This window comes from Abramis brama (genome assembly GCF_963993115.1).
Source record: "Abramis brama genome assembly, chromosome: 10".
Taxonomy (NCBI): domain Eukaryota; kingdom Metazoa; phylum Chordata; class Actinopteri; order Cypriniformes; family Leuciscidae; genus Abramis; species Abramis brama.
Window position 1 is genome coordinate 36,407,188 of NC_139972.1, and position 14,682 is coordinate 36,421,869.

Consider the following 14,682-nt stretch of genomic DNA (forward strand, 5'->3'; position numbering starts at 1 on the left):
ACAATCTGGGAATCCATTAAAATAAAATGAGCTGTTTGAACAGGACGTGTCAAAGCATTTTTTTACTTTCACTTTCACTAGTCCTGTTTTCGACAGACTCGAGTGTGTGGATACATCAGAAACTGAACTAAACATCTGTACTGTATCCAGTGTAGACAGCGTCACTGATTATAATGGCTTCTGTTTGCTTTAGACATGATTTTTTAAAACAATATTGATGAAAATAAATGGATGTCATGGATGGAAAACCCCACCTTGGCTTTAAGGAAGAGGGGCGAGCGACAGGCCTCTTCTTCTGTGAGGAGTCCCATACACACGTACGCAGCCAGAACTCCAGTGAGCAGCGAAGCACAGCGCAGCACACACTCGTGAGGAGTGTTTGAACTCTGTGGAGAGAGTGAGGGGAGATAAATGAAGACACTACAGATCAGATCTAACTGCAATAAAGAGTTCATACTTTACATAGTGTGAATCAAATGTTTATTGGTTCGTTTCAGCCCTCAGTTCTGCCATTTGTGAAGCAAAATGTGTCTATTATAGTATAGCGGTGCTTAAAAAAATATATTTTTAATGTTGTTATCGACATGCTACATTGCTTTTGAAGTTCATATTCTATATTCTATAGTCTACTATACTTACATCAGGAGAGTAGCAGTTAAAGAGCTGCTCCGCGACAGACAGGAGACTGAGCTCGAGTTTGCTTCTGAGAGCTGGAATAACAGTGAACTGTGGTTTCTCTGAGTAAACACCGTCTCCATCGGCTGTAACTTTAGTGCTGGGAGAGGTGTCATCAAAACTGAACTGCAGGAAGAGACTTTCAACCTCTCCCAAAGTGTCTTTCGCCTCAGTGAGGGAGGAACTCTGGGAAGAGAAACTGTATAGGACACAAAGACATAATATCAGACAGAACCATTAATATTATTAGAGACATTAGTAACAATTCTCAACTTTTGAAGTCACCATGAAATCAATCTTTTTTTAATGTAATATTGCAGTATTTATTATAAATGATTTACCTGTGCACGTCATTATTTGTATTTATTCATTTTTATTTATGTTCCCTCATAATCTTTAATCAAAAAAACTTCCTCTGCCTTGTGCAGGAACATCTCTTCTTTTCCATGATGATGTGTTTTCTGGGACAAACTGTCACTCACATGAGCTCCACCAATAGCAAACCAGAAGCTTAGTCGACCAAGATTTTATCATTCGGTTAGTCGTCCTTGTGGTAATTACAGTATGCCGGGTAGGAAATTCAAACATTCGCCTAATTTGCATCAACCTCAAATATGACTTATCATTTACATTTTGCATTTAGTCAAGACCGATTCCTGACCTCAAGTATTTGATTCCCAAACCTAAATATACCCCCCAAAAAATGTGCAAACATAGTTGGTGATCTGGGTACTCCATGTTTACATAAAATCTGCATACTATGCACTGTAGACAATAGTATGAGTAGTATGTTAGCCAGTTTTGTTACACTCACCTCTCTGGCTTCAGGCTGCCCATCAGAAACGCTAGTCCTGCCCTGCTGTCTTTCAATGTCAACGACACTAGAATTCTAGGAATGAGGTTCAATGGAAAATCCCTATAAAGACAAAAAATATTATTCAGAAGGCTACCAATATGTACAGTACATTAGTAGCAACTTCAGTTGAAATTCAAAGATGAAATGCAGTGGCTTCCCAATAGAATTCGAGAAATTGAATAAAATGACGAATCACTAAACTACATTTTTGAAGTGAAACCAGAGTGGTGCTTTCCCATGCAAAACTGGCCACTATGCTATGCTAACTGGTGATGCTGGACCTGGTGATAATGAGGTGAGGTCTGCAGTTCTCCTCCGTCTCCTCGTTGTGTTCGTTCATGAGCAGCCAGCTGATGACGGAGTCTCTCAGGGTGGGCGGCTCTCCACCCGTCTCCATCAGCACTCCACTGATGACGTCACGACTGTGAACGCTTTTGGGGACGGAGCACTTCAACAAGGCCTGGGCCAAGCTGAGGGCAGCAACGCTGAGGAGAAACAATAAGAAGTGAACGTTACTGACAGTTTTGAGACATTCGCTAAATATTCCAAGTTAAATGGAAATTTAATTTAAGTTCTATCAACAACATATATTGAATGTTAATTCTGGAGAAAATAATTTTGACACATCTTTCAGTTTGGAAAAACAAAGTAAATCTGATTGACAGTAATGCACTTATAATGGAAGTCTATGGGGTGTAGCAGAAGGTTTAAAAGTAGTGATGTATTAAATTGTTTTTCAAAATTTCTGCTCATTCAAACTTTTCGCCAATGTCGAAATTGTTAAAATGATTTATAACACTTTCTATTAAGACCTATAACGAATTATAGCTCCATTTATACTTACAAGTATTACATTTTAATAAATACATTTATAATGACTTATTAAGACCTATACTGCATTATAAGAACAGTAGTAGTTACATTTATATTATTTTTATAATTACTTATAAATCATGCATTTGCTTTTTTAATTGGCATGCTCATAATCCATTATACACTGATTTATAAGCATTAATTAGTCAGTCGTATGGTTACATGAATGTATTTATAAAGATTCAACCAGCATTTCTATAATGCTATTATATTATAGTTACGACTTTTTTCTCAGTAATTCAGATTCATTTCTGTCAAATAAGAGAATATATTGTTATTAATTGCAGTGTTGTGTTCTTATAAATACTTATTGATAGTGATAATACAGTTACTAACCTCTATAAATGCATCATTGATGGTTTTAAGTAAAGTGAAAACATGGGATGCAGTTTTCATAAAGCAAATGTTAAGAAATCATGAAGATTTAAAGATTTTAGTATAATGAATCATTATGCATTTTAAGTTGTTTACTTGTAGATGTAACTAATGAACAATAATGAAAAACACAGAAATCATTAATACAAACAGTTGGAAAAACAATATTTTTAAATTTTAGAAAATACTAGCAACAATATTTTAAAAGTATAATTCCAAACTGCTATAAGTAATACCATGCATATGGCTGAGGAGATATAGATTTTAACAAATTATAATTACCATTCATGACCTCTGATGCAAACAGTAGCCATTAAATACATAATTGATAACTAATTGGTACAGCAAACAAGTGTCTCTGGAACTATTTTATATTTGATTAAGTCCGTGTATAATGTATTACGAGCATGCGCATTGAAAAAGCAAATGCATGACTTCTACATAATTATAAAAATATAATATAAATGTAACTATAACTGTTCTTATAAAGCAGAATAGGTCTTAAGGAGTCTTTATAAATATGTTTATAGTATAGTAATACTTACTTATAAATAAGTATAAATGGGGCTATAATTCATTATAAGCATGGGCTTCATAGAAAGTGTTACCAAATGATTTGTGATCATTTTGGAAACAATAAACATGGGTTGAAAATTAAACATTTATCAACCTATTCCTATGGAATAAAATTTAGAATAAAATTTGTATATATTTACTTGCTGTAAAGAAAATTGAATGATGCTTATATTTATAAACATAAGAATTACACTGCCAAAAATAGTAACAGTCATTTATATCCTTCAGCATATTACTGTAAATTATTTATTTTTTTATAAACAGAGATGAGTGCAAATAATTTTCCACATAAGAGATTAAGTGGCATTTAACTTTAAAATTCATTGAATAAGGAACTCCAATATTGTTACACTCAAGCTAAGCTTGTAATGCTGAACACTCACAGAGAAGGCTTGCAAACGGCACCAGAGAAGACTTTCCAGAACTCTCGGTCAACAGGCTCCAGAGATTCCTGCACTATTGTGCGCAGCAGTTCCAGACTCAAAGTGCCGGTCTGGGCTGAGCCGACTCCACGCAGAGCCAGAGCCCAGACCCTGGCCCACAGACGGGCCAGCTCCGCAGTGTGAGCCGAGGCGTTGGCTGAGCCTGTGGCGTGGAAGAGGGCCAGCTCCCTCAGACAGCGCAGGACGTACGGGCCCCTCTCGCCCCGGCGCTGCTGTTCGCCCTGAAGCTGGCAGAGCAGACCCAGCAGAGGCACGAGCTCTTCCACAGGCAGGATCCAGGGGTATCGGGATATCAGAGCGGCTGCCACCTGTAACCTGTATTAAGATACACGCAATATTAAGATACCAGGGGCCAGATTTACTAAACAAGGCAGATTAGCGTGAGAGCGCAACTCTTATAAAGCACAGATTGGAGTGGAAAGTTCTGCTCGTGATCTACTGATGATGTGCAAAAGTGTACTGTTGGTAAATCTGGCCCTAGGGGTGTCAAATGTACCGGTATTACCGGTAACAGTCGGTAAAAAAAACAAAAAAAACAATGTTGACAGTACCAGCATTTCTGCAGTATTGAGTACCGGGTATATTCTGTACCTGCTGAGAGACGCTTTCTATTTATAGCATGTTTTTACAAGTGTTGAGCATTGTAACCAATCGCAATCATATCTGTTTAGTGTGTGAACGCAATGGCCAATCAGATGTGCTAGTCAGTAAGTTAGTCAGAATAGTTTGCGGCGTCAGAAACACCAGCGATTTCAAACCGTGTTTTTGAGATTGTCTTGGTTTAACAAAATAACATGTAATTAAAGGGATGGTTCGGAGTAAAATCAACCTAGGGTCCTTTGCACTATGACCTCGAGCCAAAGACCCCCCAGAAGCCTTTTTTCCCTTGATCGAACATTATTAAAGTTAGAGCTTATTTAGAGATATCAGCCGAATGGCTTAGTGCAGGCGCTAACGGATCCAAGGATGTATCTCGTAAATTACCCCACTAATAATGCCCAGAATGGCACCAAACTTCTACAGTAGTACAAACAGGTTCTGTACTCATAAAACAAGGCATTGGAAAGTTTGTAAGTACATCAGGAGTTTATTTAAATAACACTTGCCTGGCGGCTCATGCTACCGCTAACCCGGACGTCGACGTCCCTTCAGTGGTTTGGGAAAAGCCCGTAAAAGTCCTGGCAGAAAGCCAGTATATCCAACATTTTTTTTTTTTTTTTTTTTGAAGTGTTAAAGGGATAGTTCACCCAAAAATGAAAATTCTGTCATCATTTACTCACCCTCAAGTTGTTTCAAACCTGTATGAGTTTCTTTTTTCTGCTGAACACAAAAGAAGATATTTTGAAAAATGTCGGTAACCAAACAGTTGATGGACCCCACTGACTTCCAGAGTAGGAAAAAAAATACTGCCAATTTTTCTTTCTAAATCATTCTTTTCCAACCTGAATAGCCAGCTATCATCCTTTGTTTGGAATAAAAAGCATCCAAGGATCAACAAAAAGATATTACAGCTGCCCCGTAATTTGGGGGGCATGGCACTTCCTAATTTCATGTACTATTACTGGGCAGCTAATATTAGAGCGTGGTTGTATTGGTTGAGAAGGGACACTTCTCTACCAAGCTGGGTGACTTTGGAGAGGGCCTCAATTACATCCAGCTCTCCTACAGCATTGCTCTGCTCTCGGTTACCCTTTAAACAACCAATTTCAACATACTCTTCTAACCCAGTTGTTGTCCACACAGTTAAGATTTGGAATCAGTGTAGACGGTCTTTTGATTTTCGCAGCCCCTGTGTCAAATAACCACATGTTTATCCCTTCGGTAACTGATGAGGCTTTTAATAGTTGGGCTTTGAACGGACTACGTTCACTTTATAATCTGTACATTGATAATAAGTTTGCCTCATTTGAACAACTGGTAGAGAAATTTAATATAAAAAAAATCACAGTTTTTTAGATATTTGCAATTGAGAAACTTTGTTATGGACAATTCTGATTGTTTTCCTCAGTGTCCCGCTCAGTCCCTTGTGGATAAGATATTTGACTGTAGGACAGACACTAAACAGGTCTTGAGCAGGATTTACACACTGCTCAGTTCATACCATGAGACCAGTCTGGACATTCTGAAACACAGGTGGGAATCTGACTTGGATGAAGACATATCGGACGTGGTCTGGCAAAAGGTGATACAGAACATTCACTCATCTTCGGTGTGTCTGAGACATGCTGTTATTCAGTTTAAAGTGGTACACCGTCTGCATTGGTCCAAAGACAAACTGTCCAAGATAAAGTTGGACTTGGATCCTGCATGTGATCGTTGCAAACAAACCCCTGCTACACTTCTTCACATGTTTTGGACTTCAAAACTTCATGGATATTGGTTATCTATTTTTGATGCATTTTCCAAAATATGTGGAAAAACTGTGCACCCATGCCCTTTGACTGCATTATTTGGGGTGATCAAGGTGGATGCTTCTTTTAGCAGGTACCAGGTGAACATGATCGCTTTTTGCTCTTTGCTAGCTAGAAGACTTATTTTGTGTAGGTGGAAGGATTCATGCCCACCAACATATGGACACTGGATTAGAGAGGTCATGTGTCATATACATTTGGAAAAGATTAGATACAGTGTAAAAGGGTCGGTTGAGAAGTTTTATAACATGTGGATGCCATTTATGTCTTACTTTGAAAGTGTGTCAACTGACAATTTTGTATAACTGTTTACACAAACCTGTGTTAAGAATTGTATGATGTTACCTAGAGGCCTGACTACTGTTTACATCTCTTATTGATCCAGTATGGGGTGGGGGGAGGGGTGCTCTTTGTTGCTGTGTTAATTTAAATGTGAAACTGAAACTAAAACAATAAAAAGACTTTGTTAAAAAAAAAAAAAAAAAAAATTTTGTTAATGAAGGATTATTTGTGCTTTAAATTGAAATAAAACTGTACCAGGGTATAATGTCGAAGTCACTGTGGTGTGGCTGAAGTTTGGATCGTATCCCCTCCCAATTGGTCAGCGGCTGCTCGACTCGCCTGCGTTTGCAGCTCTGCGGACTGTCCCGCTGAGTGTCCCGACAGACTGATGATGTCACTTCCTGAACATGAGTGCTTTGACTGAACAACTACAGAAACACGGCACATTCGTCTTTAGAAATCAACAAATCAGAATTTGATGGAAACAAGTGATACACAAGACCACATTAACCAAATCGACAATAAAATCAACAATATTATAAAAACAGTACAGTGTACAGATACAGTGATGATGGTAATACTAATACATTGATATACCATGGTATTTATTCACTGTATTGGTATTTAGTACTCCAACCAAGGTACCTAATTAATATTAAACAAGAATAATGACGATTGAGCAGCAACAGCATTAAAACATCCATGAATCACCTGGTGGCAGACGTCAGCGGTCAGTTCGATGAGATTTTCTTTCACAGCAATATGCCGAGAGCCAGTGGCATATTTCCCTCTGCTGCCGATCTGACTGATCTCACTGACGAGGGCATCATAGAGGGTGCAGAGCTGACCCTGCCATCTGACCCAGTCCTCCGCATGGGCACCTGAGCCAGCAAAGAGTCATGGTCAAGACTTCATTAAAGCTGCAACTGCATGCGTCTTGCGGAGGAACATTGTAGCCGGAGCTACTTCTCTCTGTTTCTGTCTATGACGAGTCTATGACTGGGCTACTCCGCAGCAGTACGACCCGAACCAGTCTAAAATAGTCCCAATATAAACACTTATTACAGGTGGACCGTAGTGATTCAGATACAAAAACACGGTTTGGAAAATGGATTCATGATGTACTCGCTCATTTTAGCATTTTTGTCCCTGAGTTCAATATGCGAAACCTCCTTTTTCCATAGCATGTTATTGGCCAAGACTTTCCGTCCCTGGAACAAGCTTACAATCCTCTATAATAAACAGTAGATGGCATCAAAAAGCCTGTTTTTTTCCACAGATGATTGCTTTTCAAATATATTATTTGGGGTTTAAACCATTTTGCCCAAATAGAAGAAGAAAATATCAGGTACTGTATCTTTAAATATATACTACTGTTCAAAAGTTTGGGGTGTGTAAACTTTTCTATTTTTAATATTTTTGAAAAAAAGTTTCTTATGCTCACCAAAGTGCATTTATTTAATAATAAATAAAATGAAAATATAAAATTACATTAAAAATAAGTCAAATTAAACAGTAATATTGTGAAATTTTATTACTTTAAAGAACTGTTTTTATTTTAATATAATGTAATTTACTCCTGTGATGGCAACGCTAAAATACTCTTCAGTGTCACATGATCCTTCAAAAATCATTCTAATATGATGATTTGCTGCTCAAGAAACTATATTTTTATTATTATCAATGTTGAAAACAGCTGTGCTGCTTAATATTTTTGTGGAAAGTGTGTTACATTAAATTGACAGGATTTTTTTTATGAATATGTATTTAGCATTTATTTGAAATGTATCTAACAATGTAAATGTCTTTACTGCAACTTTAGATCAATTTAATGCTGAATAAAAGTATTAAAGGGATCATGAAATGCAGTTTCAGATTTTTCTATCATGTTATTTATGATTAGTTTATAAAGTTTGCAATGTTTTTTGCAACAAAAAGGTCCAATATTTGTAAAAGAAATTATAATTTTTCATCAATTTGAGAAATCAGTTGCCTCTTGCACAAACAAAAGTAAACGGCCAGTGCTGTGACTGACTAACTTCATCGCACCGAAGAAGATCTTTAACAGAATGTTCACACTATTAAAGAAATTGCAAGTTACATTGGTGTGTCTGTTTAAACAAATGCAAGAGCAAAAAATACAAAAAAGCAGTGCATTTTAAAATGACTGTTGTATCATTACCCGTCTCTAAAGTCTTTGCTCCTTTTGGGTGATGAACACAAATCTGCAGCTGGAAAAACTTCACGAGCTCGTCTTTCAGCGCGGAGCTGGGTCTCATCTGAGTGTAAACACACAGCATAGCGGACAGGACCTCCTCGCCCAGAGCACACGCCCTCCTCCTGCAGGACAGGAGCACTGAGCGCAGAAACACATTCACTGCAGACACCAGGTTCTCCAGAATCATCAGCTGTCTTTCGTCCCTGAGGAACAGCATCACAGCACAAGTTAAGCATGTGATTTTTTATTAGAAAAAACAGATTTGGCGTGCGTTAAACGATACCTGGTGTTGCTCAGAGCCTTCAGGAAGAAGTTGAAGAGAGTGTGGGACAATCCCTCCGTTTGGACACAACAGCCCCAAACAACCGTGTAGAGGATGCGACTCACTTGGACTCTGTTGATGAACTTGGATTTCCTATTGAACAGCCCACAGTACAGATCCAACAGACCTGCACAACAAACAAAACCACAACAGGAAGGCTGATTAACATTATTAACAAAACTACATGTAACGTTATTAGCAAAAAACAAAAAAGTATGGATAATGCGTGTCTTTATTGCAAAATAAACACTGACCTGGGTTATTTTAAAGTCCCCCTGTGGTGAAAATCAAGTTTTTAATGTTGTTTATATGTCTGTGTGGTGTTTTTAAAATATTTTAAGACAAACCATGTGTAAATTCATATTTTGAGTATTTTCTCCTTAAAACTGCAGTGAACCAAAGACAGTCTCAAAAACACAGTTTGAAATCGCTGGTGTTTCTGACGTCACAAACTACCTTGTAACCAATCAGATCAACGTGTGATCATCAACCAGTGGATCTCTGAGCTGAGTGAGTGAGTGGAGGCGGGGCTCATTTGCATATTCTTAGAACCACGTATACTAAATGAGGCAAAGATGTAGAGTTAAATTTAAGCTATTTTAAGGCATGAATAAATTTTTTCAAGTAAAACCAGTTTAAATATTTAATTTTGGTGAATAAAGATGACTTTTAAAGGATATAATTATTGACTACAGGGGGACTTTAATGTTTCAGAGTTCAATACAAGAACCTCAGGAATAGGGAATACAGAGAAATACACAGAATACTCACTGTGCCACTGCTGCTGGCTCATCTCACACCAGTATTTCCGCACAGACAGGACGTCCTTGAGCAGAATACTGCTGTAGTCCTCGCCGTACGCCCCACAGCTGAACGGACTCTGCAGGACCTCCACCACATGGGACAGCAGCTCGGCACACTTTAACTTCGGACCACCTGCAGAACAGAAGCGGGATGTATCTAATGTAGAGTAATAAACATTGATATCTACAATACTTTCATGACATGAACAGCGACTGTAATATTAGTAGCTCAGACATTACGTTGGTTGGCGCATCTGATGAAATACTTCATCAGGCTGCTAATTTCCTGCATCTTTTTCTGCCGGTTTGCTTGCGTGGTGGCGGATACGTTGGCTTTTCCTGACTGCAGAAGTTCTGTCTCTTTCTGAAGGAACTTTTGTAAAAATCTGTAAGGAAAAACCATTGTGAGCGCACTGTCAGCTCGTACCATGGAATTACATAACGGAAAAATACAAACTGAGATAGACCGGAAAACAGCGTCCCAGGTGAGCTGCTTGGAGCCTTTGGAGGCTTTGCATCCCGACGTCCGATCGAGTTCCTCCACCGTGTCTGGAGAACGGATGAGTCTCCTGAAGCGATCCACCTCTTTCTGGAAAAACAAAAAAACATCAGTCAAGTCTTATTTATATATTAATTTATAAAATACTGATTGTTTCAAAGCAACCTCACAGTGTGAATGTGCAAAATTAGCCTATTGATAAAGTACTTAATTTTAACAGTTTCTGGACCCCACTGACTTTCATAGTAGGAAAAAAAAATACATACTATGGAAGTCAATGGGGTCCAAAATATCATATTTTGTGTTCAGCAGAGGAAAGAAACTCATACAGGTTTGGAACAACTTGAGGGTGAATAAATGATGACAGAATATTCATTTTTGGGTGAACTATCCCTTGATTTGAAAACCCCTGTATGATAAACGTGAAGTTTGAGGAGTGGGCTTCAAGTCAAAATGACAATGCAATGCAAACGGTTTCAAGAAAATTGTTTGTTATTTCTTTTTACTTGACTGTTACACCACTTGATTCATTTACAGTGTCTATTCACTGAATATATTTTTAAATTGATTACACATTGTTCTATATTGCCAAAACAAGCAATGTACCATAGACATTAGTGACCGACGGATAACTGGTGTGACCGATATTTCCCCTGATATGTAAGCATTTTTCCATAATCGGAGAAAAGAGAAAATAACTTGCCGCCCTTAATTAGTCCATTTTATTTAACATAACAGCCATTAACGCACAAATGAGATATGTTACATGCGTCATATGTAGTTTAAACTTGGTGCTAAAAAAATAGAGACACGTAATCCTTCAAATCCTGTCCCAATGAAGTTTTTATTGAAGAGCCTCTTTAGTGACAGACAGTGCTCTTTATTTGTTGATGTAGAAATGTGTTTTGCTATGTGTGAACATTACAGAATTTACAGCATAGCCTATAAGATAAGTTTTAAAAGAGTTTTGTTCAGTTCTGTTATTAGTCAAAACAAATATAATATCGGTTCTGTATATCAGATATCCGACATATAAACATGCAAATAATCAGAATCAGTATTGATTATAAAAAGTTAATATCGGTCGATCTCTAATAGACATCAAAAGTTAAGTTGTTTTATTTACCTATAATACTTGATATTTAGGGTGTAGGGTAAATTACAGCATTTGGAGATATGTAACTGTCCACTAAATATAAAAAACATACACTGAAAACATTACCATATATAAGTTACCAGAGCCGGACAGTAACGAAGTACATTTACTTGAGTACAGTACTTAAGTACAATTTTGAGGGATCTGTACTTTACTTGAGTATCATTTTTGGGGAGTACTCATGACTTTACTCAAGTACATTTGAGAGGCAAATATTGTACTCTTTACTCCACTACATTTCTATCCATAACTGTGAGTACCCGTTATTTCTTCTAAAAAAAAAAAAAAAAAGGAAAAAAGAAAAATCTCGGAAACCCTCAATTTGTTGGTTCCCTCTCAAACGTGATTGGATTGTGCAGGCGCCACTGATTGGGACAGCCTATCAGCAATCACCTTCATCTTTCCGCCAAAGTCAACTCCATGGTCAGATTTAGATAAGAGACGAAACCATGGACGAAACAATGGATGAAGACGCAGCAGGTCCATCCCGGGAATGTGCCAACCCGTGGCCCCACCTCGCCAGACTATTTCAATTTTCTGAACAAGTTAATGATAGTTTTCGCTTCAAGTGTTTGCTGTGTTTACCAATGTAATCACTGTGGCAGTAGTAATGCAATATTTAAAAAATGTACTCTTGTACTCTTGATACTCAAGTACTTTTAAAAACAAGTACTTTAGTACTTTTACTTAAGTAGACATCTGACTGTAGTACTTTTACTTGTACTTGAGTAAAATTTAGCAAGGGGTATCTGTACTTTTACTCAAGTAATGAAGCTGTGTACTCTGTCCGCCTCTGTAAGTTACATCTAAATTTATATGTATCATTGTCAAATACTGATAATCAATATCATCATCCAGGGTTTCTGAGAGTACCTCATATGTTGTTTTTATTGATTTTATTGAATGATTACTCAATTTAAATCTCCCTCCTACCACTCAAATTCGCATTTCCTTCCTCAATTCATATTCAGAAATTGAATTAGGCATTCTCAATTTAACACTGATGTTTTATTGGTGATTATGATTTGGCATGTCTGAAGTTGAGGTGAATGTCCATCCTCGGGTCATTGATTAATAATGCATAAGAAAAGAGATGTTTCACACACCTTCCTCTCTGTGGCTTTCTCATTCTCCAGTCCTCGACAGCACAGCAGCAGCTCGTGCAGAGCCAGACTCATTGTGGTGTTTCAGAGGAAAGTCATCGCTTGTGTTTTGGAGAGTGTGTACAGTGTGACAAGTGTCTATTTTACTTTACATCCTGCGGATTTCTGCTCACGAGACTGATCACATCACTGACAATCCGGCGTACAGATGTAATCTGTTCAATACAAGAAGAATAAGCCTTCTCTGCTATATGTCTGCTTACAGTACTTTATTTATCATACATACGCTTCTTCTTCAACTTTCTTCCACACTCCTGTTTTCCATGCGTCTCACAACATCAGTACCGCCTTCCGCTCTTCTTCATCTTCATTGACGATGCCTGAGCTTCATTACTGCCATCTGAGGGCTGGAGAAGGAACTAGCTCATGAATATTCATAATCACATCGCGCTGACCGAGACTTTTAGAGTTACTCTACAATGCTCATCCTTCTATACATAAAAAGAAGTGGGCTCAATGCAAACCAAATTTTTCACACTTTAAAAATGACTTTAAATTATATGTAAGTCTTTTGGAACAAGCAAAAAAAAAAAAAAAAAAAAACCTTGAAAACATGTAGGCTAATGCTTTGAAAGGATTTGGATTTTTATGTTAAAAAATGCATTTCCTGGCAGCTAATTTTAATGTCATATTGTGAATATGCAATACCTCTTGTTCTCATGGCATTGAATTAATAAAAAACAAACAAACAAAAAAAACAATGCTCATCCTTCATTTATTTTGGCACTGACCTTATCTATCTATTATCTATTATCTGACCTATGTCTATTTATTTATTTATTTTGGCAAAATGTACTTGTTGGAAATGTTGATGATTTTACATTACCTACTAGGTAATGTAAAATCATCAACATTTCCAACAAGTACATTTTGCCAAAATAAAATAATAATAATTATTTTATAATTTTTATAAATTATTTTAAAATATAATAATAATAATTAAAAAAAATAATAAGCCATAAAATAATAATAATAATGTGCAGGGTTGTTTATCTTTGGAGTCTACAATAATAACTAGTATAACATCTTTATGTTATACTAGTTATTATTGTAGACTCCAAAGATAAACAACCCCGCACATTATTATTATTATTTTATGGCTAAATTTATTAAATAAATAAAACATGTTTTACTCTTTCTTCTTCTTGTAGTTTCCGGAAGGCTAGGCGCAGCTATGGCGTTTTATTTTTATTTTATTTAGAAAATGGCCGATCGTTTCGCTAGATAAGTCCCTATTCCTCAGCTGGGATCGTGCAGAGCCCTTTGAAGCACTTCAAAGCCCTTTGAAACTGCATTGATTTGCATTGTATTGCATTGTGTGGAGAAAAATCCTGAAATGATTTCCTCAAAAAACTTAATTTCTTTTCCACTGAAGAAAGAAAGGGGTGAGTAAATTATCAGGAAATTTTCATTTTAAGGTGAACTAATCCTTTAAAGGGCACCTATATTAAGATGTAAAATAAGTCTCTGATGTCCCCAGAGTGTGTATGTGAAGTTTTAGCTCAAAATACCCAACAGATCATTTTTTTTACAGCATGTTTAAATTGTCACTTTTTGGGGCTCAGAAAAAGGCCCCGTTTTAGTGTGTATTCCTTTAAATGCAAATGAGCTGTTGCTGCCGGCACAGAGGGCGGAGCCTCACAAGCTTGCTCAGTAGCAGAAAAATCTCATCGGATAATATCAAAACAGAAACTCTCAGTAGCGGTGTTCATTTCGACCCAGAGTCGGACAATAATGTAGCCTGGGAAAACCCAGACAACTTCCGGCAAATTTAGATTTGCTCTGCAAGTAGTCTGGCAAAGCCCATTTCTAATCCGTCGAAATCACGGCACCAATCATAAACGTTGGGGCGGGCTTTACACAATGACGATCGCTCTGATTGGTTTTAGGTCTATCCAATTGCGCCCAGAGGCATTTGAGCGACGTCCGTTGGTGAAGCGCACCAACTTTTAAATGCATTATTATATTCAAATTGCAAACACATGAGGACAGTCTCCATAAAAGACCCACTGGCAGATGAACGTGCTACT

The 14,682-nt window shown here is 37.3% G+C and overlaps 1 protein-coding gene across 1 annotated transcript in view; it reads right to left on the reverse strand.

Moving 5' to 3' along the window:
• Positions 1-12,952, reverse strand: part of atm (ATM serine/threonine kinase) — a 59,205-nt gene extending 46,253 nt beyond the window's left edge. Inside the window, exons 1-13 of the mRNA XM_084125408.1 lie at positions 12,596-12,952; positions 10,302-10,423; positions 10,075-10,220; positions 9,803-9,967; positions 8,993-9,158; positions 8,674-8,912; positions 7,203-7,372; positions 6,747-6,919; positions 3,739-4,113; positions 1,813-2,016; positions 1,490-1,591; positions 640-874; positions 255-386 (exon numbers count right to left, since the gene is read on the reverse strand). Of these exons, the coding sequence (XP_083981534.1) occupies positions 255-386; positions 640-874; positions 1,490-1,591; positions 1,813-2,016; positions 3,739-4,113; positions 6,747-6,919; positions 7,203-7,372; positions 8,674-8,912; positions 8,993-9,158; positions 9,803-9,967; positions 10,075-10,220; positions 10,302-10,423; positions 12,596-12,667 (2,301 nt within the window). The 5' untranslated portion in view covers positions 12,668-12,952. The remainder of the gene's footprint in view (positions 1-254; positions 387-639; positions 875-1,489; positions 1,592-1,812; positions 2,017-3,738; positions 4,114-6,746; positions 6,920-7,202; positions 7,373-8,673; positions 8,913-8,992; positions 9,159-9,802; positions 9,968-10,074; positions 10,221-10,301; positions 10,424-12,595) is intronic.
• Positions 12,953-14,682: the final 1,730 nt, after the last annotated feature.